The sequence below is a fragment of the Macaca fascicularis genome, chromosome 10 (assembly GCF_037993035.2).
Source record: "Macaca fascicularis isolate 582-1 chromosome 10, T2T-MFA8v1.1".
NCBI classification, from domain to species: Eukaryota; Metazoa; Chordata; class Mammalia; order Primates; family Cercopithecidae; genus Macaca; species Macaca fascicularis.
Window position 1 is genome coordinate 68,976,380 of NC_088384.1, and position 27,387 is coordinate 69,003,766.

General features: G+C 40.3%; 1 protein-coding gene across 7 annotated transcripts in view; it reads right to left on the minus strand.

Moving 5' to 3' along the window:
• Window positions 1–923: 923 nt before the first annotated feature.
• ZNF133 (zinc finger protein 133) overlaps window positions 924–27,387 on the minus strand; it is a 29,558-nt gene continuing 3,094 nt past the window's right edge. For 3 of the 7 annotated variants that reach the window (XM_065522726.2, XM_005568267.5, XM_074004712.1), the window contains 3 exons: window positions 12,803–12,929; window positions 11,899–11,994; window positions 924–2,843 (listed from right to left, as the gene is read on the minus strand). In XM_065522726.2, the coding sequence (XP_065378798.1) occupies window positions 1,096–2,843; window positions 11,899–11,994; window positions 12,803–12,923 (1,965 nt within the window). In that variant the 5' untranslated portion in view covers window positions 12,924–12,929 and the 3' untranslated portion in view covers window positions 924–1,095. Of the gene's footprint in view, window positions 2,844–11,898; window positions 11,995–12,802; window positions 12,930–21,144; window positions 21,224–27,387 lie in introns of all 7 variants that reach the window. The other 4 variants (XM_065522728.2, XM_065522727.2, XM_005568266.5 and 1 more) reach the window with 3 other exon arrangements.

The following is a 27,387-nucleotide window of genomic DNA, read 5'->3' on the forward strand; positions in this document are numbered from 1 at the left end:
ATAAGCTTTAAAATTTTTTACTTTTTGACTCTCTTGTAACTTAGCTTAAAACAAAAACATTGTACAGCTGTACAAACATATTTTTCATTTTATCCTTATCCTATACGCTTTTTTCTATTTTAAAAATTTTAATTTTTTTGTTGTTGTTGTTAAAAACTGTAAGACACAAGCACACACATTAGCCTAGGTCTATACAGGGTCAGGATCCATAGCACTGTCTTACCCACCTCTGTATCTTGTCCCATTGGGAAGTCTACAATGCCACTAGGTGACAGGAATTTTTCAGCTCCATTATAATCTTACCAGCCCACCATTGTATATGCAGTCCATCGCAGACAAACATTATGCACTGCCTGACTGTAGTTACGGAGGTGCTGATGAGGTGGTATAGCTGGGGGTGGTTGGAGATTATCCATTTTCTTGGTGGTCTGATATGGGTGTAACTGAGATCCAAGGCTCTGCTTGGTCACAGCTGCAAGACCAGGCCCTGGGACTGGAGTGCTGAGGACAACGTATTGGTGAGAGGGCCCCCGATGGAAGGACCAGGGACTAAAAAAGTCTGAGAAATGTAACAAAGGTAGTCAGGGGCAAAGGCAACAACAGAGATGTTTGAAAGCTGGGAGGAGAGAAGCAGGAAAGGGGGCTGTCAGAGCCAAGGGATGGGGGTAGCTGCAGATGGAGCTGGACTAGAGGAAGTCACATTTTCTGGAAGATCCCCTCCCCTCCTGTGAAATCTCTTTACATAGTTCCTAGATTCTCTCCCCATACAAAGGACCAGTCTTTCCAATAAATCTACAAATGATTTGGTTCTTGTTTTCCGAGGAAATGAATTCCTGTGGAATAGCGGACTTAAGGGTTTCAGATGTCTGTATCATTCCCTATCCCTGTTATAGATGAGTGAATGAAGGACACAGGCACAGTTACAGATGTATAAAGAAGCCAAGTTTATTACAACCGAAGGCCACAAAACATGGAGAAGACTTAGTGTGGGGAAAGTAAACAGTTAAACGCCCTTTGACCACTTACAGAATGCATTTCTCTATTTCATCAAAGTGTCAACATTCTGACTGTTAGTCCTTGTCCCCATCTTTGCCTTCAGAGAGAGTATAAGGAATCGGAAGGTTGCCCCGCACAGGGCTCAGGGTCAGGATGCGGTGGCAGTCTGTGGTGCACAGACTTGGTCTTCCTGTGTCTGCTGAGGTGAGACTTGAGGCTGAAGCCCTGCCCACACGTCTTGCACACATACGGCTTCTCCCCCTTATGTGCCATTTGATGTAAGGTGAGGTGTGACTTTTGGAGAAAGCCTTGGCCACACTCTCTGCACACACAAGGCTTCTCTTCCAAGTGAGCCCGCTTGTGTGTGATGAGAGCTGACTTATTGCCAAAGCCCAGTCCACACTGCCTGCACATGTAGGGCTTCTCCCTCGAGTGCTTCCGCTTGTGCCTGATGAGACCGGCCTGGTGGCTAAAGCCTCGCCCGCACTCCCGGCACACATACGGCCTCTCCCCTGAGTGCGTCCTCTGGTGTGCAACAAGGTTTGACTTCTGGCTGAAGCCTCGCCCACACTCCCCACACACCATGGGCTTCTCCCCTGAGTGCGTCCTCTGGTGTCTGATGAGGTTGGATTGCTGGCTGAAGCCCCGGCCACAGTCCTTGCACACAATGGGCTTCTCCCCTGAGTGTATGTTCTGGTGTCTGTTGAGGTGTGACTTGAGACTAAAGCCTCGCCCGCACACCCCACATACATACGGCTTCTCCCCGGTGTGCGTCCGCCTGTGAGAGATGAGGGTTGAATTCTGGCTGAAGCTGTGCCCACACACCCCGCACACGTAGGGCTTCTCCTTTGAGTGTGTCCTCTGGTGATTGACAAGGGTGGTCCTCTGCCTGAAGCATCGCCCACACTCCTTGCAGGCGTAGGGCTTCTCCCCAGAGTGCGTCCTCTGGTGGGAGATGAGGTTTGACCTGTCGCTGAAGCCCAGACCGCAGTCACTGCACACGATGGTCTTCTCCTCCAGGTGTGTCCTCTGGTGTCTCACGACAGCCGACTTCTGGCTGAAACCTTTGCCGCACTCCCGGCACACGTAAGGCTTTTCCCCGGAGTGTGTCCTCTGGTGTATGATAAGGTTTGACTTCTGGCTGAAGCCTCGCCCACACTCACTACACATGTAAGGTTTCTCGCCGGAGTGTGTCCGCTCGTGTATGATTAGCGTTGACTTCCTGTTAAAGCCTCGTCCACACTCGCTGCACACAATCGGCTTCTCCCCCGAGTGTGCCTTCTGGTGTCTGGCGAGGCTCTTCTTTAGGCTGAAGCCCTTCTCACATACCCCGCACACGTAGGGCTTCTCCCCTGAGTGTATCCGCTGGTGACTGAGCAGGTTTGTCATCTTGCTGAAGCTCAGTCCACACTCTCCACAGTTGACTGTTCCAAATCCTAAGACTTCTATCCTCTTCAGCAATTTGTCTGTTTCCTCAGGGTTCCCCGTCGGCGCTGGGCTGGCTTCTAACTCCACCCCTCTGAGGCTGTTCCGAGAGGTGACTGGCTGCCTCTGGGGTGGCCTGGAGAACGCTCCCAGAGTCCTTTTCTTTGTTCGTCCAAACAAAGGCCTGGCGCCTTCTCCCCCGGGACCTTCTGCTTCATCACTCCAGGGTCTCCCCTCAGAGGCTTGTGGCTGCTTCTGCTCGTCCCCTGGGCCCGGATCCCCAGGCTGGACGTCACCTTCTGTACACAAGCATGTGAAGATCCAGGGGGGATGATTACACAGCACATGCTGCATGGGGAATTTCTGACTGGAGAAACCAGGTGGGCAGAAAGGATCGAGGTAGAGTTCTGGCTCTGGATCTGCTGCAGAGAGAAAAGTGTGAGTCACAACTGAGTTCTCAGTGGGCAGCCTGAGCAATCAGCTTAGTCACATCCCCTCAGTTTCAAAACACTTACGCCTTAAGTGCCATCCAACTGGGACTTCCTTTACATGGCCTCCTCTCCAGCCTACCACTACTTCTCACGTCTTCCATTACAATCTAGAAAACCCACTGGTAAGACCTGTTCTACATATCAGACTATACAAGCATCCCTGGCATTTTTGGGTGTGTAAATAGGGCCAGTATGGAACAGTTCCCCTTCACCTTCAATACAATGAATTATCTTCTAACTCACAACCACCCACAATGAGATAAATCACGTCCACAAGTACTTTTTTCTGTGATGGAAAGATGTCTAACACTAGGACCCACGTGGAAACGTCCTTCCTTATTTCCCTATGAGGACAGGGGGATGGACTGAGAAAGCAGTTACTTGGAGTGAACAGAGAAGCCTTGGTACAGGGAGGAGCATGAGAGGCTAGTGAAACAGCATGTGACACACCCGAACTGCTGTCTCCCCACTCAAAAAAGATTTGTTAGATTACTCTATGCCAGAATTTCTAGGAGGCAGTACGCTTTCAGCAATGGACAACACAGAGCCTGGGCCCCCAGTGACTTAAAGGATGCTCCCTCCTAGCACCCCCAACCCATTTCCATAATTAGTGTAAATAAAATGTTCCCCAAAAATCAGTGTAAAAGAAGAAATTTCTACTTATAGTACCTCTTGTGTAGGAGATGTCAACATTGATTATATTGTTTTATCACAACAGGGTCTAGTCAGCTGAAGGCAATCAATGACCAGGCAATATGAGTAACCAGGTAGAGATCTCAATGGATGTACCCGAATGCTTTTTTCTTGACCAATGAACAATCAAGCTTATTAAAAGTGTGTACACATCCACATTCCAGAATTATGCCATGCTACACGAAATGCTACTTTTCAATCCTAATTACAATGAGCAGAACCTCCTTTTCCTAATACTTAAAAATTCCTGACTCTTCCTACTCAGCAAACTGCCTAAGTGAATGTCTTCCCTTCTGTGTTTCATTGCCTGGCCAGTAAATACGCTCACCTTTTCTCCTTTCAGTAGCTCTGGTGGCCTTTACCTCAGGCTTTGATGACAGAAGGGGGAACCAACAATCTAACCTGATGCCACCCTCTCCCCACGCCAGTGCTGAGCAGCTCCTGCAGAGAAAGCCTGCTCTTCCAGCCCTTATACTCAGGACAGGTGCCCGGTGGTCCCTCAAGTCCCTTTCTCAGCAGTAAATCCTAGCTGCTTTCACTGAGTTCTCACTACGTGTTTTGGTTTAATCTAGGTTGTCTGAGGTTCCACAACTCATAACTGATTTTGTGTTTCTATTTCTGGCCAGCAACTTCCTTGAGATTATGGAAACGAGTTGGGTTGTTGTCAGATTTGATTTATTGGCTGTTTTGTTTCTCTTGAATACGACAGGAGAAGGAAGCAACCGCTTATATCTCCTTGGCTTACCTTCATACATATTAGGGCATAGTCATGGGTAAGTAGGTCTTTCAGCAGTAAAAGGAACTTCTGTGTCTGTCCTGAGTTAAGGACAGTGACTATGATTTTGACACAGGTAATACCTCTCACCCACCCTTATAAAAACCAAGGCTTCTGGTATGTCGGCTTACTACAGCCCTAACTGCTGTGCCTATTTGTAAAGTGGCAGGCTTTTATTTACACAAAATGTATTTCAGAATTACTGAAGCGCCTTCAGATAAATCTCAATTCAACATGGTTTTAATATTTATATGGAGTGACAGAAGAAAAACAAAACTTTAAGTCTCCAGTAGTCAATTTTTTCAGTTGGTCACCAAATCTGCCATTCTGTGTATACACTAGGAATAGTCTGAGAAGAAATTTTAACACAAAATATTACCAGGTTAATTAATTTGTTTATAAAGTATTTTAAATCTAAGGTACTCCTGTACTGATAGGTTTGTAGAGACTAATGGGTACTGACACAAATTTAAAATTTAAAAACTCGAGAATAACAAAATTAAAAAAAAATCAGGCCAGGCGTGGTGGCTCACGCCTGTAATCCCAGCACTTTGGGAGGTTGAGTCGAGTGGATCACTTGAGGTCAGGAGTTTGAGACCAGCCTGGCCAACATGGTGAAACGCTGTCTCTACTAAAAATATAAAAACTAGCTGGGTGTGGTGGTACACACCTGTAATCCCAGCTACCCAGGAGGCTGAGGCAGGTGCTTGAACCTGCGTGGCGGAGGTTGCAGTGAGCTGAGATTGTGCCACTGCATTCCCGCCTGGGCAACAGAGCAAGAGTCTGTCTCAAAAATAAATAAGCAAATAAATAAATAATAAATAAATAAAAAGTAAAATTGAAAATTGAACTCCTAATGATTTAAATATGCCAGTTTCTGCAGGAAATCTTTCTTGCTGCAGCTGAAGTTCTGGCTCTGAAGAAAAAAGTTTAGCTGTGAATTAAGCCAGGCACCTTGGTTATTAGGTCACACTACAAGAAAGAAATGTGAGGCACTCAGGGCTTATAGACTACAGTATGTAAATGACCTTACTAGCTGGTATGTAACTGTAAAGGGTGGAATCAATATTTCAAAATAAGATAAAGCCTGTAAATTAGACAGATGCAATGTCTTTTCCCTTATTTTATCAGTGTAAATATAGCATTAGCATAATATTCTAGTGATATAAAACTTAGTTCTGATATGTAGGCTTTCTCAAAGGAAGTTTAACTAATCTAAACTTCCAAGACTAATATATAGGTTCAGCATCCCTAATCTGCAAAATTCAAACATTTGAAAATCTTTAAGCACCAACATGCAGCCACAAGTAGAAAATTCCACAGCTGATCACATATGACAGGCTGCAGTCAAAACACAGGCACGTAAAACTCAGTTTATTCAGCATCCTTAAAGGAAAAATATAATTACCTTCAGGCCATGTGTATGAGGTGTACACAAAACATAAATGAAATTCCTGTTTAGACTAGGGTCCTACACCCAAGGTATCTCATTATGTATTTGGTAATATTCCAAAATGCAAACCAACCCACCAAACAAAAAAAAAAAAAAACCCAAATCTGAAACACTTATGGTCCTAAGCATTTTGGATAAGGGATACTCAACCTACACTGATTTTAAAAATCAGTATATTGCATTCATAAATATTCAAGATTAGGCAAATGTAGATATATGTGTCCAACTAGTATCTTATAATTTACAGACAGTGCCAGAAATTATGTGAATCTACAATTACTTTACTCAAAGTAAATACCAGAAATGGCATATTTTTCAGGCAATTTTTAACTTAAGACTGATTATGTTGTTTTTCAGTTTCTAAGATCTCTGTTAGGAAATCATTATAAGAATAAATATTCTTGTTAAAAAATTCAAAAACAAAACTACACAAAGTGTTCCCATGCAGTAATTTTACTTGTATTTTTGCCTAAACTAATGAGATCAGCCTTATGTTAATTATTTGAGACTGAAACTTAAAACTTTAAATACCATCTATCAACACTATATATGCTTAAAAACATGTACAATTATTTAGCTTGCCAATAAACAGAAAAAAAAGCTTAAACTTGACAATAATACTGGTAACTAAAAAAGAATTATAACTTGGTGTATTTCTGTCCTCCATATGAAAAATAACTATTTTTTGTCTTCTGTATACTCAACTTAGAAATACAAGCTCTATTTTTACTTCACCAGATTTTCAATTTCTCATTCTTTATTTTTAAAATTTTTTACAGATAGGATCTCTCTCTGTGGCCCAGGCTGAAATGCAGTAGTACAATCATAGATCACGCAGCCCAAACTCCTGGGCTCAAGCAATCCTCCCTCCTCAGCTTCCTGAGTAGCTGGGACTACAAGCACATACCATCTCATCCTGGCTAATAATAATAAATTTTTTAGAGACAGAGTCTTGCTACATTGCCCAGGCTGATCTTGAACTCCTGGCCTCAAGTGATCCTCCTGCCTTGGTCTCCCTCAGCCTCCTGAGTAGCTAGGAATACAGATGCAAGCCACAGCTCCTGGCTTTAATTCTCATTCTTATGCTTCTGTGTTACCTTTTACCAGGCTTCTTAGTCAATTTAAATAACAAGGATTATTCACTTCAGGAGGGTATATAATTCTTCATAATTATAGTAACTCCTGTTACTTTTAAAAAACTAATTAATTTTTAAATTGACAAAAAATGTGTATATTCATTGTGTACATTTTGAAATATATATACATTGTGACATGGCTAAATTGAGCTAATTAACATATGTATCACCTCACATACCTATCATTTTTTGTGGTGAAAACACCTAAAATCTACTCTTAGTGATTTTCAAGAACACAATATATTGTTATTAACTGTGGTCATCACGTTATACAATAGATCTCTTGAACTTATTCCTTCTATGTGAAAATCCTTTGACCAACATCTTCCCCAACCACTCCCATCCCCTCGTAACCACCATTCCATTCTCTGCTTCTATGAGTCCAACCTTTTTAGACTGCACATATAAGTAAGATTGTGTGGTATTTGTCTTCTGTGGCTTATTTCACTTAACATAACATCCTCCAGGTTCATCCATGTTGTTGCAAATGATTCTGTTACATTTATTGAATTAGCATTCTGATCAATGAAACAGCCAAGAAAATTCAATGCTTTTCTTGTAACTAGCCTATTTTGAGGATTCTGATATTGCCTGTCTTAAATCCAAGTCCCAAATATAGAATAATGAAACTGTTAAGATGTATTTTACACCTAGAACAGTCTTCTTCCCATTACACATATATTTTGGGTTTCCAAGACAGCTTCCTGGGCAACCACAATGACTTGCTCCTTGGATTGTACAGCATTTTTTTAATGTACTCAACATCGTTGCGAGAGCTGCTGTTTTTCTTTAAATTAAAACAAGGATTAAAAACAAGAGAAAAAAAGATAGGTTTCACTTTAAGACAATGATAGGTAAGCTGCTTGTTATTAATATAAATGTTTCGGTAATTCTATACTTTTCAGGTTGAGAAAAACACATATTTGTGTAAAAGTACAAAGGTTAGGGTGTACAGCATTTTCCCAGCCTCCACCTGCCAATTCTAGAATGAACACACAGGTCAGATAATGCCCCTACATCCTCTCCTTCTCTGTCCAACATTCCCTCCATGTCCTTGGCTAGACCTATCTCTGTTGTCCCTTGAGAGGAAGATTTCTATAAGATTCCCTCAAGTAGATAGACAGCTTCTTCCTCTTATATCTCAGCACTACAGAGTGGGATGAATGTCCTTGTTTTGTAATGTGGCTTCCACACCAGTACCTACCATACTTCTTTTAGGATCACCCACAGGCCTCCTGGTTTCACACATTGCCTTGAATATTTGATCACCCACCAGCCTCACATCCTCTCCACACCAGTACCTGTGAGCACTCTCAGGGTGCTCCATAGGGCTGAGCCTCTGGCTAAGGCTCCAACTTCTTAGCAACACTGACCTCACCTGCACTGTGAACGCTGTTCACAGACACTGCACAATCTTCACATTCTCTCCTGTGTACATTCCCTTCTCTGACACAGCCTTTTCTTCTATCTTCTGACTCACTTTGCTCAAGCATCATGGGCACATTGGTTCCTGACCTTATTTGGGGCTCCAATCCATGACCTTTCAGCTTAAACACCATCATACTTTACTCCTTCATACAACTGAGATCCAATGGACTTATATATCCAACTGACCTTTTATGGAACAACAGATTCAGTGGAGAGTCTATGAAACCACTATGGTGCTCTCACAAGGATGCTGTTATGGGCTGAGTTGTGTTCCCCCCAAATTCTTATGTTGAAGCTGTAACCGCTAATGTGACTGTATTTGGAGACAGGGCCTTTAAAGAGGTAATTGAGGTTAAATGAGGTCATAAGGGTGGGCCCTAATCCAATGGGGCTGGTGGCCTTTTAAGAAGAGGAAGAGACAACCAAGATGTGTGAGCATAGAGAAAGGGCTATGTGAGGACACAGGGGGAAGGCAGCCATCTGTAAGTTCAGGAGTGAGGCCTCAGAGCAACCAAACCTGCTGACAACTTGATCTTGAACTGCTGGCTTCCAGAACTATAACTAAATGAATTTCTGTTGTTTAAGCCACCTGGTCCCTGTTACTTCGTGATGGTGGCCCAAGGCGATTAATACAGATGTTTTACTTCCTTTGCCCTGACCTTCCTTCTTTCCTAGCGCTGTAGTAAAACACCTACTCATCGGCCTCAGTCAAGCCCTGGGCAAGTCTCATGAAATTTATCAGTTATTAAGTAAACATGAAAGGCCAAAGTCCCTATTAAAAGTTAACACCACTTGGTTTGACAGCAAATGCAACACCAGCTATATGCTGCTGCTTAAAAGCAAAACACCCAAATGACATTGTTTTCATTTTAAAATAAAAGGATGAACAATAAAATAGAAAAGTATGCACAAGAAAGTATGGTGCTAAGACTAAAAAGAAATAAAGAGGAAGTTAAAGGAAAGAATAGCTCATGGAACTAAGAGAATTTCAGTATTAAAAACTTCATTAATGAGCAAGATAAAAATATCCTAAACCTTTACATACCTAATAGAACAATAAAGTAAAATATAACACAAAAACTTAGAAATAAATGGAGAAGTTGATATAAATTACAAGGACTGTGGAGAGTTTTAGAATTCCTTCTAACAGATGAACAGTAAGGATACAAGCTAGTTGAAAAACAGCAACAATTTATATTATGTATGCTACAGTCCCTCAACTCGAAGACAGAATTAATCAATTTAATAAAAACAAGAGGAGAAAATTTCTTACCCAGAAAAAGAAAATATATACTTCTGTGCAAACATTTATAAAATTGCCAAAAGAATTTTAAAAATTAAAACACATATATAATTTCTTAAAGTTATCTATGCCTCTGTCATTTAAGAATAATGCAAAGTAGGATGAAAAATTCTCAGCAGCTCCTTGTCCAACCCTCCCCAATTCTATCCCCACAGAGGTAACCACCAGTAATAGTGTAACCACTAGTAATGGTAAGTAACAACAGAGTTCTATGTTCACATAAACATATGGATATATACTCTTTCATATACTTCTCTTTAACAACAAACTCAACTGCGTAATATACAAAGTCCTATACTTTTTCACTTAATAAGGTATCCACTTAGTATCTGATTTAAAGAAGATACAGCAAAATTTGATTATATTTAGTGAACAGATAGGAAATCTCACCACAAAGAAAAGTGTAGTAAAAGTGAATGGAAATTGCAGAACTGACAAATAAGTGAAATGAAGGATTCACTGGCCAGAGCTTAGCATATTGGAAATGACAAATGAGACAGTAAACTGGAAGACAGACCAACAGAAATCATCCAGTCTAAAGAACAGAGAGAAAAAAAGATTTAAAAATACGGAAAGGATCTATAACCTGTGAGATTATATAAAAAGGACTAATATATATGTGCCTATAGTTCCAAAAGGGGACAGAGAGAATCAGGAAGATAAAAACATGTAAAGGAAGAATGGACTTAAGGCAGTCACATCACTGTGAAACTGCCGAATACCAAAAGTCCGGCGAAAAGTAGCCAAGGAAATAAAGGTAAATTATGTTCATGGTGACTTCTCCATCAGAAACAGGGACAGGCAGAACAATGGAACGTTATCTTTAAAGTGCTGAAAAAATAACCAAAGTAGAATTCTACATCTAGTGAAGATACACTTCAAGAATGAAGGCAAAATATAAAGACACTTTCAGAAGCAATAGAGAATACATTGCCATCTGTACCATAAGAAATGCCAAATGAAGTCCTTAAGGTTCAAGAAAAATAATACAAAAGGTAAACTCAGATTTTCAAAAAAAAAAAAAAAAAAAGAAAATGATAAATTATCTGGATGAGTTAAAGACTATTTTTTCTCTTAATTAAAAAAATACATGGTAGAAAACAAATCCATGTGAGTATTTAAAACCAACATTTTAACATTGTAATACGGAGTGTATAATACAAATGACAACTATAGCACAAAGGATGTTGGGAGGAGGGGGTGATTGGAATTGTGCAATTGCAATGCTCTTACATTTTATATTTTACCCAGATTAAGTATTAAGAGAATATAAAAAGTTAAGGCTATGTCTTATACTCCCTTAGAGCACGGGCCAGCAAACTTCTTCTTAAAGATAGTAAATAGTTCAGGCTTTGATGGTTAAGACGCAAAATTAAGGATATTATATAGATATTTATGTAACATTATAAAATGTAAAAGCCGGCCGGGCGCGGTGGCTCAAGCCTGTAATCCCAGCACTTTGGGAGGCCGAGACGGGCGGATCACGAGGTCAGGAGATCGAGACCATCCTGGCTAATATGGTGAAACCCCGTCTCTACTAAAAAATACAAAAAAAAAAACTAGCCGGGCGAGGTGGTGGGCGCCTGTAGTCCCAGCTACTCGGGAGGCTGAGGCAGGAGAATGGCGTAAACCCGGGAGGCGAAGCTTGCAGTGAGCTGAGATCCGGCCACTGCACTCCAGCCTGGGCGACAAAGCGAGACTCCGTCTCAAAAAAAAAAAAAAAAAAAAAATAATAATAATAATAAAATGTAAAAGCCATTCTCGAATAGCTCACAGTCTTTTTAGAATTCCATTTCAATTTGTCTATTGGCTTTTTACATTTCTTCCTTCCACTGGGTTTGCCTTCTTTCTTTAGGTCACAGTTGTTTCCATATTCTTGATGATCTTTTGTAAAAACAGTAACAAGAGAAAGAAGCCCATGACTATAAAAGAGAACTGAGTGAGCCAGAGAGGAGAAACCCAGTGGGAGGAAAAACAGCTTCCTAGCGGAGGAAGGAGACAAGAGACACCAGGAAAGCCCCATCCATACTCGGATGAAGATGGAGATCTGGAAGGGAGGCCGTGTCAGGCAATCTAAACAGCAGCCCGGGAGGTCAGGGGAACAGCTTTCCTCCCCAGCACCTGAGCAACGCCCCCTCTCCCCCAGTCCTCCGAGCTGCTGAGCTCATGTCTCATCCACCCAGTGTTTTCCCACTCACCTGGACAGGTAGCCGGTGAACAGTTTTTCTCCTCTCTCCAGGTCTCTTTCCCTTGCTCCAGCTGGGTGATGAGTTCTGGTTTAGAAAATGAAATTCCTGCTCACAGGAAAAGAAAATAAGGTAACTAGGTTATGGGCTCAAGAGCCCATTCAAGAATTCAGAGCCAAACAGCCTAGGAAACTTCAGAGGTAGTACAAAGCCCTGAGTTGGAAGGGGTGGGTGGGGCTCTCAGAAATGGAAGGGATGAGTGGGCAGCGAACTCAGATAGTACACTGGGCTGGACGCGGTGGCTCAAGCCTGTAATCCCAGCACTTTGGGAGGCCGAGACGGGTGGATCACGAGGTCAGGAGATCCAGACCATCCTGGCTAACACGGTGAAACCCCATCTCTACTAAAAAAATACAAAAAACTAGCCGGGCGAGGTGGCGGGCGCCTGTAGTCCCAGCTACTCGGGAGGCTGACGCAGGAGAATGGCGTGAACTCGGGAGGCGGAGTTTGCAGTGAGCTGAGATCCGGCCACTGCACTCCAGCCTGGGCGACAGAGCGAGACTCTGTCTCAAAAAAAAAAAAAAAAAAAAAAAAGAGAGTACACTGATTCTATTTCATGCCGGGTAGATGAACACCCCTCTCATTTAAAACAAGTTAACATAGGATGAGAACCCCAGTCTGAGAAAAAAGGGCTAGAAATGCAGAGTAGCACACACAATACACATATGTACACATACAACAAAATCTACTCATTTTCGACTCTGCAAAATCAGACCCTCCCCGGGAAAACAGGAATAAAATGTCGTTGCTTTTTAGTCCAACCCAAAGGTCAAGTAATAAAGCAAGATGGCTGCTTCAAGCATAGCCTAAAATTCCCAGCAATAAGAATGGGAATCCTCACAGATATCAGGCTTACCCAGTGAGACCAGGTTGCTGTAGTTCTCCAGCATCACCTCTCTGTACAGAGTCCTTTGAGCAGGGCTCAGCAGCCTCCACTCATCCTGGGTGAAATCCACAGCCACATCCCTGAATGCCATGTGTGCCTGTAACACAAAACCGAGCCCTGCTCACTCAGAAGCCAGCCTTGCCCGTGGCTGGGTGAGGGGCAGGCAGAAGGCTGCCCTGGGGGAGGCAGGTGAGATATAAAGATCCCTGCCTTTGACAGTGACCCTGGTGCCCTGTGTTCCAAGACTTTGAAATCCCTGTCTCTATCCAGCCAGTGGCATTTGTGAACCCATACAGTCAAGGTCCTGGGGGGCCACACAGGGTATATGTGCATGAAGTGGAGTCCCTACATTTTGGGAACTTTAAATCTAGGCAGTCAGAAGAGCAAGCAACATATAAAATGTAAGCAACAATAAAGGACAGCAGATTTTCTGAGTTTAAAGAATTTAAAAGATCAAATAATCCACTGTAACTCAGTAATTCCTCAAAATCCTATGGCTTGGCTTTCTCGAGCCTGATGGTCACAAGCAGAGAGTAGTGAAGTACTGGAATCATGGTGCCTGGGTTTCAGACCCACCTCCGCCACCAACTAGTATCCCAGTTTTCTTACCTGTGAAATGTAGAGAACAGTTCATTAAACTTCCAGACACAGACTGTGAGTGCTCACCATGGAGCTTCTTGGCCACAGTCCAAAATTTCACCTTTGCACCCTATTCTCATGCCCCTGCCCAGTTTTATTCTTTTAATTTTCTTAGCACTATTTCCAAATGGAGGACAAACTGGAATAGAGATTAGAAAGGGTTTTCTAAGACAGGGTCTGGCAACTTGGTCTTGGAGAATGGGTTGGAATCAAGGGAAGAAGAAAGTGCTAGGAACTACAGATGAGGCATGTGGGGAGCAGGGACAAGGACATTATGAGCAAAGGAAGACAAAGCCAAAATGTAGGCAGGGAAGGCTCCCTAGGAGGAATAAAAGCCACCTACTGGTAGAATCCAGAACTTTTTCATCACCTCACACTCAAACACCAACTATTAAACAATAACTTCCCATTCTTTCCTCCCCCTAGATCCTGGCAGTGACCATTTTGCTTTCTGTCTCCATTATATATGTGGTTATTCTATGTGGCTACAATAAGTGGAATCATATACATCCTTTTGTGTCTGACTTATTTCACTTAGCATGTCTTCAAGATTTAGCCATGTAGAAGCATGCACTCAGAATTTACTTCCTTGTTAAGGCTAAATAATACTCCATTGTGTGTATATACTACATTTTGTGTATGCATCTGTTAATAGACATTTGGTTTGTTTCTAGCTTCTGGCTATTCTTCCATGCACATGGTTGTATAAATATTTGTTGGAGTCCCTTCAGTTCTTTTGGGCATACACTCAAAAGTGGAATTACTGGATCAAACAGCAATTCTATAGGAACCACCATACTGTTTTCCACAGCAGCTGCACCATTTTGCATTCCCACCAGCAACGCACAAGGGTTCTATTTTCTCCACATCCTTGGCAACACTTACTGCCTTCTAGTTTTGGGTTTTTTTTTTTTTTAAAGTAATAGCCATACAAATGGGTATAAGGTGGTATCTCATTGTGGTCTTCATTTGTATTTTCTTAATGTGAGTGATAGTGAACATCTTTTCAGGTGCTTATTAGCCACATGTATATCTTTGCAGAAATGACTATTCAAATCCTTTGTCCATTTTTAAGCTGGAGTGATCTTTTATTGTTGTTAAGCTGTAGGAGTTTATATATTCTAAATATTAATCCCTTATCAGATATGTGACTTGCAAATATATTCCCTTCCTTTGATGAATGAAAGTTTTAAATTTTGATGAAGTCCAAGTTTGCTATTCTTTTCTTTTATTGCCTATGTTTTGGTGTCATTTCCAAGAAATAATCACCAAATCCAATGTTATAAAGATGTTCACCTATGTTTTTATCTACAAATTTTATAGTTTTCACATTTATGTTTAGGTCTTCGATCCATTGTCAGTGCATTTGCATATACGGTGTTAGGTAAGGGTTCAACTTCATTCTTTAGCATATAAATATACAATTTGCCCAACAGTGTTTGTAGAGTATAGTCTTTCTCATATTGAATGGTCTTGGCACTCTTGTCAAAAATCATTTGACTATATATGCAAGGGTTTATTTCTGGGCTCTCTATTCTGTTCTATTTGTCTATAAGTCTGTTTTTATGGCAGTACCACAGTTTGGGTTACTGTTGCTTTGTAGTAAATTCTGAAATCAGGAACTGTAAATCCTCCAACTTGGTTCTTTTTCATGATTGTTTTAGGTATTCAGTGTCCGGTGAGATTCCATATCAAGTTTAAGATGAATTTTTCTATTTCTTAAAAAAAAATTGTTATTTTTATAGGGATTACATTGACTATGTAGATTGGTTTGACTGGTATTATTATTTTAACATTTTAACGGCCGGGCACAGTGGCTCACACCTGTAACCCCAGCACTTTGGGAGGCCGAGGCAGGTGGATCACCTGAGGTCAGGAGTTCAAGACCAGCCTGGCCAATGTGGTGAAACCCCGTTTCTACTAAAAATACAAAAATTAGCCAGGTGTGGTGGCAGCGCCTATAATCCGAGCTACTCGGGAGGCTGAGGCAGGATAATCACTTGAACCTGGGGGATGGAGGTTGCAGTGAGCCAAGATCGTGCCACTGCACTCCAGCCTGGGCAAAAGACCAAACTCCATCTCAAAAAAAAAAAAAAAAAAAAAAGTTTTCCATTCTACAAACATGTGATGTCTTTCCATTTATTTACATCTTCTTTCTTACAGCAGTATTTTGTAGTTTTCAGTGTATGTCTTTCATCTCCTTGGTTAATTCCTAAGCATTTTATTCTTTTTTTTTTTTTTGAGACGGAGTCTCGCTCTGTCGCCCAGACTGGAGTACAGTGGCCAGATCTCAGCTCACTGCAAGCTCCGCCTCCCGGGTTTATGCCATTCTCCTGCCTCAGCCTCCCGAGTAGCTGGGACTACAGGCGCCCGCCACCTCGCCGGCTAAGTTTTTTGTATTTTTTTTTAGTAGAGACAGGATTTCGCCGTGTTAGCCAGGATGGTCTCGATCTCCTGACCTTGTGATCCACCGGTCTCGGCCTCCCAAAGTGCTGGGATTACAGGCTTGAGCCACCGCGCATTTTATTCTTTTTGATGCTATTTTAAATGAAACTGTTTTCCTCATTTTCTGTTAGGATTGTTCACTGTTAGTGCATAGATATGCAACTGATTTCTGTGTGTTGACTTCATATATTAGTTCTAATAGGTTTGTGTGTGTTTAGTCTTTAGGGTCTTCCACATTTAAGATCATACCACCTGAAACTGAGATAACTTCACTTTTTCCCATTCAGATGGCATTTGTTTCTTTTTCTTGCTTATATTCTCTGGCTAACACTTCCAATACTCTGTTGGCTATAAGTGGCAAAAGTGGGCATTGCTGCCTTATTGCTGATGTTGGAGCCTTCAGTCTTTCACCATGGAGTATGTTAGCTGTGAGATTTTCACATATGGCCTTATTATATAGTGACTTCCTTCTATTTCTAGTTATTTTCTATAAAAGGGTGCTAAATTCTGTCAAATACTTTTCTGCATTGAGATGACCATGGTTTTTTGTTGTTGTTATTTGTTTCATCTGTTAATGTGATATTTTATATGCATTGATTTTTTTTGGGGGGGGAGGGCCGAGTTTTTGCTCTTGTTGCCCAGGCTGGAGTGCAGTGGCACAATGTCAGTTCACTGCAACCTCTGCTTCCTGGGTTCAAGCAATTCTCCTGCCTCAGCCTCCTGAGTAGCTGGGATTACAAGCATGTGCCACCATTCCTGGCTAATTTTTTTGTATTTTTAGTAGGGATGTGGTTTCACCATGTTGGCCAGGCTGGTCTCGAACTCCTGACCTCAGGTGATCCACCCACCTCGGTCCCCCAAAGTGCTGGGATTACAGGCGTGAGCCACTGTGCCCAGCCATATACCCATTGATTTCTGTATGTTGAACAATCCTGCATTTCAGGAAAAAATTCCACTTGGTCATGGTGTATAATTCTTTTCAAATGCTGCTGAATTCAGTTTGCTAGTATTTTGTTGAATTTTTTTGCAACAATGTTCATAAACGATGTAATTTTCTTGTAGTGTCTTTGTCTAGTTTTGGTATCAGAGTAATGCTGGCCTCACAGAATGAGTCAGGCAGTGTTCCCTCCTCTTCAGTATTTTTGGAGAAGTTTGAGAAGAACTAGTGTTAGTTCTCTAAACGTTTGGCAGAATTCACCAGCAAAATCATCAGGTCCAGGAGGCCCTGATTCTTTGTCAGGATGGTTTTGATTACTGATTCAATCTCCTCAGTAATTATACACTTATTCAAAATTTCAATTTCCTCATGGTTCAGTCTTGATAGGTATTGCATTCTAATAATTTGTCCACTTCATCTAGGTCATCGATTTGTTGGCACACAATTCATAGTACTCTTGTACAATCCTTTTTACTTCTGTAGAAACAATAGTAATGTCCTCACTTTCATTTCTGATTTTAGTAATTTGAGTTTTCTTATTTTCTTAGTCAATAAAGCTAAAGGTTTGTCAATTTATTTAATCTTTTCGAAGAACCAACTTTAAGTTTTGTTGCTTTCTGCTGTTGTCCTTCTATTCGCTATTTTATTTGACTCTGCTCTAGTGTTTATTATTTCCTTCCTTCTGCTAGCTTTAGGTTTAGTTTGTTCTTCTTTTTCTAGTTCCCTAAGTTGTAAAATTAGGTTATTCTTTGGAGACTTTGCTTTCTAATGTATTTCAGCTAAAAATTTCCCTCCTAGCACTTTACTTCATCTCATAAGTTTTCCTATGTTGTGTTTTTGTTTTCACTTGACTCTAAGTAAGGTCTAATTTCCCTTATAGTTTCTTCCTCTACCTACTGGTTTAAGAGTATGTTCTTTAATTTTCACGTTTGTGAATTTTAAAATTTTCTTTCAGTTATTCGTTTCAAGCTCGACACTTTTTATGATATCAGTCTTAATTTGTGGCCTAACATGTAGTCTACCCTGCAAAATGCCCCATGTGTACTTGAGAAGAATGTGTATTCTATTTTTGTTGGGTACAATGTTTGGAATATGTCTATTATATCTATTTGATTTACGCCTTGTTCAAATCTTCTATTTCTTTACTTTTTGTCTTTCTTATTGTTCTATCCATTATTTAGAGTGGGGTACTGAAATCTCCAATTATTATTATAAAACTTACTTCTCCCTATAATGCTGTCCATTTTTCTTTATATATTTTATGGCTCTGTTATGAGGTGTATGTGTATAATTTTTATATCTTCTTGCTGTATTAAATCTTTTGTATTAATGTCTTCCTTATCTCTTGTAACCTTTTTCAATTTAAAGTCTATTTTTTCTGGTATTAATGTAGCCACTTCTACTGTCTTTGGTTACTATTTGCATGAAACATCTTTTTCCATTCTTTTACTTTGAAACTATTTGTGCCTGTGGATGTAAAGTGAGTCTCTTGTAGACAGCATACAGTTAGATCTTTTTTTTTTAAATCCACTATGCCAAATTGTTTTAGAGTTTAAAGCATTTACACATAAAATAATTACTGATAAGGAAGTACTGATTTCTGCTATTTTGCTTTTTGTTTTCTACATGTCCTACAGTCTTTTATTCTTCATTTCCTGTATTACTGTCCTTTTTTTTCTTTGTTGATTTTTTTAATGCAACTTTAAAATTCCCATCTCATTTGCATTTCTCTACATCCTACAGCTATTTTCTTTGTGGTAACCAAGGGGATTACATTTAACGTCCTAAACTTTAAAAACTCAAATTTGAACTCATCAGCTTAACTTCAATAGCATATAAAAACTGTGTTCCTATACAGCTCCATCTCCAACTCATTATTGATGTCACAAAATTACATCTTTATGCACTGTGTGGTCAAAAACATAGATTTTTTTTTTAAATGCAGTAGTCTCCTAAGTCTCATATAGAGAACAAAAAGTGAAGTTACAAAGCACAGTCACAGTAATACAAGTTTATATTACTACCTGTGTATTAATTTTTAATGGAGAACTTAATTTTTTCATATGGCTTCATGTAACTGTCTAATGTCCTTTTATTTCAACCTGAAAGACTCTCGTTAATATTTCTTGTAGGGTAGGTCTAGTGGTTGTAATCTCCACCAACTTATCTGAGAATGTCTTAATTTCTGCCTCAGTAATGAAGGGCAGTTTTGCCAGATATAGAATTCTTGGTTGGCAGGCTTTTTTGTTTGTTTGTTTTCTTTTAGCACTTTGAATATATCAACCCACTGCCTTCTGGCCCGAGAGGTTTTTCATAAGAAATTTGCTAATAATCTTATTGAGGATCCCTTGTACGTAGCATTGCTTTTCTCTTGCTGCTTTCAAAAATCCCTCTGTCACCTGTGGCTTTTGGTGCTTTGATTACATTGTTTCTCAGTATGAGTCTTTTTGAGGTTTTCCCACTTGTAGTTCATTGAGCTGCCTGGATGTTTATATTCAAGTCTTTCATCAGACTTGGGAAGTTCTCAGCCATTATTTCTTCAAGCAATCTCTCTGTCCCCTTTTCCTCTTCTCCTTCTGGGAATCCCATAAAGGGGTAGTTGATCCACTTGATAGTATCCCATAGTTCCCTCAAGCTCTGTTCACTTTTCTTTAACCTTTTTGTCTGTGTCCCTTAGACTTGATAATTGTCCTCTCTCTTGGTTTGCTGATTCTTCTGTCTGCTCAAATCCATTTCTGAATCCCTCTAATGAACTTTTATTTTTAGTTGTACTTTTTAGCTCCAAAATTTATTTTTGGTTTATTTTTATGTTTTCTATCTGTTTATTGATATTTCCAGTTTGTTCTTACGTTGTTTTCTTGACTTTCTCCACATCTTCCTTTAACTCTTTAAGATGGCTGTTGTAAAGTCTTTGTTTAGTAAGTCCACTATCTGGCCTTTGTCAGGGATGTTTTCAGTTTATTCATTTTTTTCCCCTTTGAATGGGTCATATTTTTCTCATTCTTTGTATGCCTTATGATTTTTGTCAAAAACTAGACATTTAAATCTTATAAAACAGCAACTCTGTAAGTCAGAGTCTCCCTTCTGTTTGTATTTTCGTTTTTTTTAAATATTGATGTAGGGTGTCCCTATGCTAGGAATTAGTCCGAGGTGTAAGCTTAAAGTCTTCTCAGGTCTTTTCTGAGCCCATGCCTTTCCATGGGTATACCTTCTACATTCCTCCATATGCAGCTGTTTTTCAATACACTAGTCCTCAAATATTTGGCTCTCAAAGGGGAAAAAGAGAACTTCAGTGGAGGAAAATAGACTCTGGCTACTTAAATCCCCTAAAAGCCACTTTAGCCAGTGGGGGTTGCAATTGGCTGAAGTAGCTTTCAGGGGATTTAAATGGACCACCTCTGTGATCAGAAACAGCAATTAACAATTAGAACACACATCCTAAATATTTGGAGTAAAGGGTCCTTATTGTCCACCATGTGTCCCACAAGCCATGTAGAAGCTGATCCAGGAATACAGGATGGCTACCTGCCATAGGGCTGGCAGGGTGGATGATAGGTAGCTGCTACTATACTAGGAGCTAAAATTAGCTGTGACTTACCCTCTATACTTTCTTCCATCTGGGAACTGGAGGCCTTCAACTAGACTCCGGAGTTCCAAAATAGGTACACCTGACAGATTCTGCCAGTATAATCATATGTACTTTCCATTCCATTACTGTGATGTTACTCTCAGGCAGTAGAACTTTTGAAGCTGAACAAAGAAATGCAGACTCTAGCCGGGCGCGGTGGCTCAAGCCTGTAATCCCAGCACTTTGGGAGGCCGAGACGGGCGGATCACGAGGTCAGGAGATCCATACCATCCTGGCTAACACGGTGAAACCCCGTCTCTACTAAAAAATACAAAAAACTAGCCGGGCGAGGTGGCGGGGGCCTGTAGTCCCAGCTACTCCGGAGGCTGAGGCAGGAGAATGGCGTAAACCCGGGAGGCGGAGCTTGCAGTGAGCCGAGATCGCACCACTGCACTCCAGCCCGGGCGACACAGCGAGACTCGGTCTCAAACAAAACAAAACAAAAAATGCAGACTCTATCTCAAACTGTAGAATTGTGTGTTGTTCAGTTAACTACTGGGTGAATAACTGTGTCATGGGTTGTGCAGAAAGCGATGCTGAGGCAGGGAAGCTAGTGAGAGGAATTGGAGCTGAACTCTACTAGGCACCAATAAGGCAGTCAGGGTAAGAGAAGGGGATGTGTCCGTCCTGTTACAGCCAGTAATGGAGACAGGAAACACTCACCATTCCCCCTGGCTCTCCGGGACCCTGTGGCCTTTTTTCCTTGTCTCCCTAAAGAAGGATGATATCTCAGAAGGTAGATCTGGGTAAGGAAAACAGAAATGAGATGGTGTCAGGTGGAAATGCTGTCCTCATGAGTGAAGCAGGGCCTGCTCTTTAACCCCACAACTGGGGGAGCAGTGGCATAATGGGGAATGTATAAAGCAAGGAAACGATACTGCTTGGAAACAGCAAAGGAAAAGAAAAACAAGCAAGAGAGGGTAATCCAGGGTCTTGCAAAACAAAAGAGAAAAACAAAACAACAACAACAAAATCCCAAAGGACGCACCACCTCTCCATCCCCTGCAATCCAGTAAAGAAACTGTACCTTGCTACACTGGCAGAAGCATTTTCCTGAACTACGGAAATCTCAAGAACACTAGAATCTGACAGTTCTGTTTACAGAAATGCAGACATGCAAACAGTTGTAGTCTATTAAAAAATGAAAATAAGAATCTAAACAATTCAGCTAAAGAAAATTCCACCAAAAAAAAAAAAATGAGACAGAAAAAAAATAACAAAACCGTAACATTAAACTAAATTAAATATCTTCAAACAAACATTTTGGGATATGAGATATCATCATGAATTAAAAATTCAAAAACTAAGAATAGAAATGGACAAAAAAAGTAAAGAAACAAAAAGATTTCAACAAACTTTTGAAAGAAACCAAAGAAAAAGACAATATTATATGAGAAATGAAGACGAACTTATAAGACACTCAAGGAGAATAGATTGAAATGAAAACATAATGAGCACTTAGTAATAGCCAGAAAACAAGAGAATGAAGTGAAATAAGAAGTAAAAAGGATCAGAAAGAAGCTGGATAGGAAACCAGACAAAGAAGTAATATTCATATAATTTGTTCCTAGATACCGAAACAATGGAAATATTTAAAAGTATAATGTAAGAAAACATTTTAAAAATAGATTACCTGAATCTAAATATGAAAGGGCCTATGGGATATGAGGGAAAGGTTGACTCATAACCACCAACTCAAAGACACTAGAAAAACTATTAGACTTTAAAGAACAACAGGAATCCAAAGTGACTCTAAGCAAAAAATATGAGTTCTACCAGAGTTTTTGAAATTATCATTCAACCACTGCTCACTGCTGGTGGGAATGTAAAATATGGTATACCCACAAACCAGTATGGTGGTTTCTCAAAACATTTAAAATACAATTATTATGTGATTCATCCAATTCCACTTCTGGCTATATACGCAAAATAACTGAAGGCAAGGACTGGAACAGATACTTGTATGCTCATGTTTATACCAGCATTGTTCACAATAGCCAAATGGTGTAAGCAACTCAAGTGTCCACCAATGGATGAATGAATAACAAAGTGATATGTACATACAATGGAATATTATTCAGACTTAAAATGCAAGGAAATTGACACATGCTACAACATGAACCTAGAAGACATTATGCTAAGTGAAATAAACCAGAAGTAAAAGGACAGTAAGATTCCATTTATATGAGGTAACCAGAACAGTCAAATTGTGGTTCAGGAGAGGTGGTTGGGGAAAGGGAGAATGGGGAGTTATTGTTTAATGGGTATGGAGTTTCAGTTTGGGAAGATGAAAATATTTCTGGAGATAGATAGTGGTGATGGTTGTACAGCAATATGAATGTACTTCATGACATAGACTTGAACATGTTAAAATGGTAAATTTTATGTTATGTGTATTTACCACCAAAAAAAAGGTTTGGCCAAAAATCATCATTCAAAGCAAGACATGACGGGAAACTTAGCAAAAAGACTGATGATGAGCATTTAATATACATAATTGTAAACTTAGCATGAAAAGGGGAGAAGAGAGAGGAAGAAAACATATGCTAATGGTATAGGGCAGTGTCCTGATAAGGTAGAAATGCCACTCAAATAGAAGACACAGGGGAAGAAGAAAGCAGAAAAAGGTTGCTGATCATATCATAGGCAATAGGTGGGAATTAAAAGGAATACACAAAATGAAATTATAGAATTGCTTAAAAATAATGTAATAAAAAACACTACATATATACAGGATTTATTTAAAACAGTGAGGTAAGGGAAACTATAGCCTTAAATACTTTTACAAATAGAAAGGAAAGAAAATAATCTAGCCTGGGCAACATGGTGAGACCTCATCTCTACAAAAAATTCAAAAAAATAGCCAGACATGGTGCATACACACACCCCTATGGTCCCAGCTACTCAGGAGATCTAGGAGGGAGGATCACTTGAACCTGGGAGGTTGAGGCTGCAGCAAGCCTGAGTGCAGCAAGCATCACTGCACTCCAGTCTAGGTGACAAAGTGGGACCCTACCTCAAAAAAAAAAAAAAAAAAAAAAAAGAATAAATTAAATTCCAGGCTCAAAAAGCGAATAAAATAAAGTAACCCAAAAGAAAGCACAAATAACAAAGATGAAAGCATACATTAATGAACAGAAAGCAGTAGATCTAATGAGCCAAGTCCTACTTTGTCAAAAAGAGTAGACAAACACTAGCTAACTGAAAGGGAGAAAGCATAAATATTCAAAATAAGAAGTAACATGGCTGTGAGGGCGATCTGGCTGCGACATCTGTCACCACATTGATCACCAGGGTCGATCCAGCTGATCTGGCTGGCTAGGTGTATGTCCCCTTCCTCCCTCACTGCTCCATGTGCATCCCTCCGGAAGCTGCACACTTGGTCAAGGACGACGCCCATCCCTCATAGAGGAGGACCAGTCTTTGGTCAAGGGTATACGAATAGCTGTGCTCCCCTGTTAGAACCTCCCAACAAGATCTCAAAATAAGAAACAACTAAGGGAAAGTCACCAAAAAACATCTTCTTAAAAGTCATGTAAGACTACTTTATAGACCTCTATATAAATAAATGTGTAGATCTAGATGAAGTGAATAACTCCCAAAATTAACTCCAGATGGTCACAAGGAAAGTCTATCAAACCTTCAAACCAGGTAGTCCTTATGCTCCAAATACTGTCCCAAAGCACTGAAAACTAAAGGGAAAAGTCCTCATTCATTTTATAAAGCAAGGATACCATGAGGACCTTAACTTGATGACAGTTCAAAAACAGAAAAATTACAGACTAATTATCACTTACAAATATTGAAGCAAAATTCTAATTAAAATATTAGCAATTCGCAATAACAAAATATTTCACCATGGCAAAGAAAAATTTACCCAGGATTGCAAGACTGGTTTAATTTTAGGGGATCTATTGTTATAATACATCATAATAACAGATGTAAGGAGAAGTCACGATTGTCTCTCTACATGGTAAGATACTCTTTACCAAAACTCAACACCTCTTCTTCAAAAAACAAACCAAAAACTCAAGAATATAGAGTTGATGGATTTTTAAAACTTTTTATTTTGTATTAATTTTAGACTTACAAGGAAGTTGCACAAATATCAATTCCCATGCCCTCCACCCAGTTTTCTCTAATGTTAACATCTTAGAAAACCATAGTACAATCATCAAAAGCAGGAAATTAACATTGATGCAATACTATAAACTACAGACCTTAATAATATTTTGCCAGTTTTTCCATGAATGTACTTTTTCTGGTCCAGGATCTAACTGAGGTTTTCACTTTGCGTTTAGTTGTCATGGATCTTTAACCTCCTCCAATCTGTGACAGATTCTCTGTCTTTTCTCGTCTTTCACGAACTTGGCGCTTTTGAAGAGTATCCCTCAGTTTTGGTTTGTCCGATGTTTTTTCATGATTAGAACGAGGTTTTCATTTCTGGTTAGAATACCTCAGATGTGACGCTGTGTCCTTCAGCATATCAATGAGTTCATGATATTGTTATGTCCTTTTACTGGCGATGTTAACCTTGATCACTTGGTTAAGGAGGTGTCTTCTGAGCTTCTCCATTGTAAAGTCACTACGTTTCCCTTTATAATTAATAAATATCTTGAGAGAGATACTTTGAGATTGTACAAATATCCTATTTCTCTTCAAACTTTCAGCCACTAATTTTAGCATATATCTGTGGAACCTATCTGCAATAGTTATTACTGTGCTGTTTACCAAATGACAATGTTCTTTTTCCCCCTTTCATTCTAAATCCATTAATTAGAATTCTTCTGTCAGAGCTATTCTGTCTCCCCATTTGTTTGTATTCATTTATTTATTTATATCAATATGGATTTATATCTTATCCTATGGGTTATAATACAATATTATCACTGCTAATATTGCTGTTATAATTATTCCAGCTTTAAACACTGGGAGCTCTTTCACGTTGGTCTTGTTCCTGCTTTAACCAATACATTTGACACAAGTGACACTGTGCCAGTTACAGGCTTAAGTCCTAAGAAGGCCAGACAGCTTTCACTCTTGGGAGCTCTAACATACCATGTAACAAGTTCAGCCCTGCTGGAAGCTCTTACACTACCTGGAGAGAGGGAGGCCTGCTGTCCCAGCTGACCCCAGCCTTCCAGCTGACCCCAGCCTTCCAGCCAACCCATGAAAATATGTGATGAAACCTATGAAAATATGTCAAATATGTGATGGAACCATCTTGCATGTTCCAACCCAAATGAGTCCCCAAATGACGGCAGCCATAGCAAGATGCATCACTTACATCTCAGCTGATCACATCCGCTTTGGGTAAACCCAAAGAACTGTGAGAGATTAAAACATAGTTGCTCTCCTAAGCCACTCAGTTTTAGAGTGGTTTGTTGTATAGCAGTCAATAACCAGAACCCTTCTCTCTTTCAGCTTACCTAATAACAGAAGCACCTTCCTGTCATCCATGGCGCTTACTCAGTCCCATGACTACTTCCTACCTTCCATATCAAACCAATTATCAAGGCTAATTGATTCCACCTTTGCCAACTCTCTCAATTCCTCCCCACCCCTTCACCAGCTGGAGCACTAGGACAATGGCAAAAGCCTCCTAACAGTCTCTGTAGACCATTTCCCAACATCCTAGTCTGCCTCATCCAATACTCCCAGAATTAGCTTTATATATACAGGTTGGATTATTCTTTCATTTGGCAAGTATTTATTAAGCTCCTACTGTGTGATAGGCACTTTTTAAATCCTGGGGATATAGAAGTGAACAAGGCAAAAACACCCTCACTGACATGCAAGTCTAGAGGAGGAAGATGGACCAATTACACGAATAAATAAAATACACGATGTATCAGAAAGTGATGAATGGCATGAAGAGAAATAAAGCAGGGAAGGGGAAAGGATAGTCACAGAAGTGGGGTGAAATTTTAGAATTTTATATAGGGTGATTTGGGAAGGCATCTCTGAGGTGACTGGGTAAAAATCTCAAGGATGTGAAGAGCCAAGGGAATAACTTTGAAAAGAACATCTAGGGCAAGAGAACAGCCAGTGCAAAGACCCTGATGCAAGGAAGAGTCAGGCTGGCATGGTGAAGGGATGGACAGTTCACCGTGGCTGGTGTGGCATGACTGAAATAGTGTGGTGCAGATGAAGTCTAAGAGTAAATGTGCGGAGATCAGACCTAGCTTTGTAAGATACTGGTTTTGACTTTGGTTAGGATGAGAAGCCATTGGAAGGTTTTGAGCAAACACATGACACGATTCGATTTACATTTAAAATATCCTTCTAGTTGCTCTACTGATTAATGTACCTTAGCAGGACACAGGCAGAAACAAAGAGACCACTCAAAGGCTATGATCATCCAGATGAGACGGTGGCCTGGACCATGATGGAAGCAGCAGGGCATGGAAATGGTCAGAGTCCAGATTTCCGTAGTGTGGATGAGGGTGTAAGAGCAAGAAAGGATCAAGGATGACTCCTTGATGACTCCAAGCAATCTGAAGGAAGGAGCTGAAATGCCCCTGCTCCAAGATAAACTCTTGAAAGAATGGTCTATATACCACTGGGGTGGAACATGTTCAGGGAAGGTGATCAGAGTTTCTTGTTGCACACATTAGGTTTGGGATGCCCGTAAGATATCCAGGTGGGGTGGCGCACACCTGTAGTCCCAGATACTCAGGAGGCTGAGGCATGAGAACTACTTGAAGCCGGGCAGCGGAGGTTGCAGTGAGCCGAGACTGCACCACTGCACTCCAGCCTGGGCGATAGAGTGAGACTCCTGTCTCACCAAAAAAAAAAAAAAAAATCCAAGTGGAAATGTGAAGGAGACGGTAGGGGACCAGGATATGGAGTTGCAGGCAGAGCTCTAGGCTGAGCCTCAAACAGATAGCATTTAAAGCTTTGAGA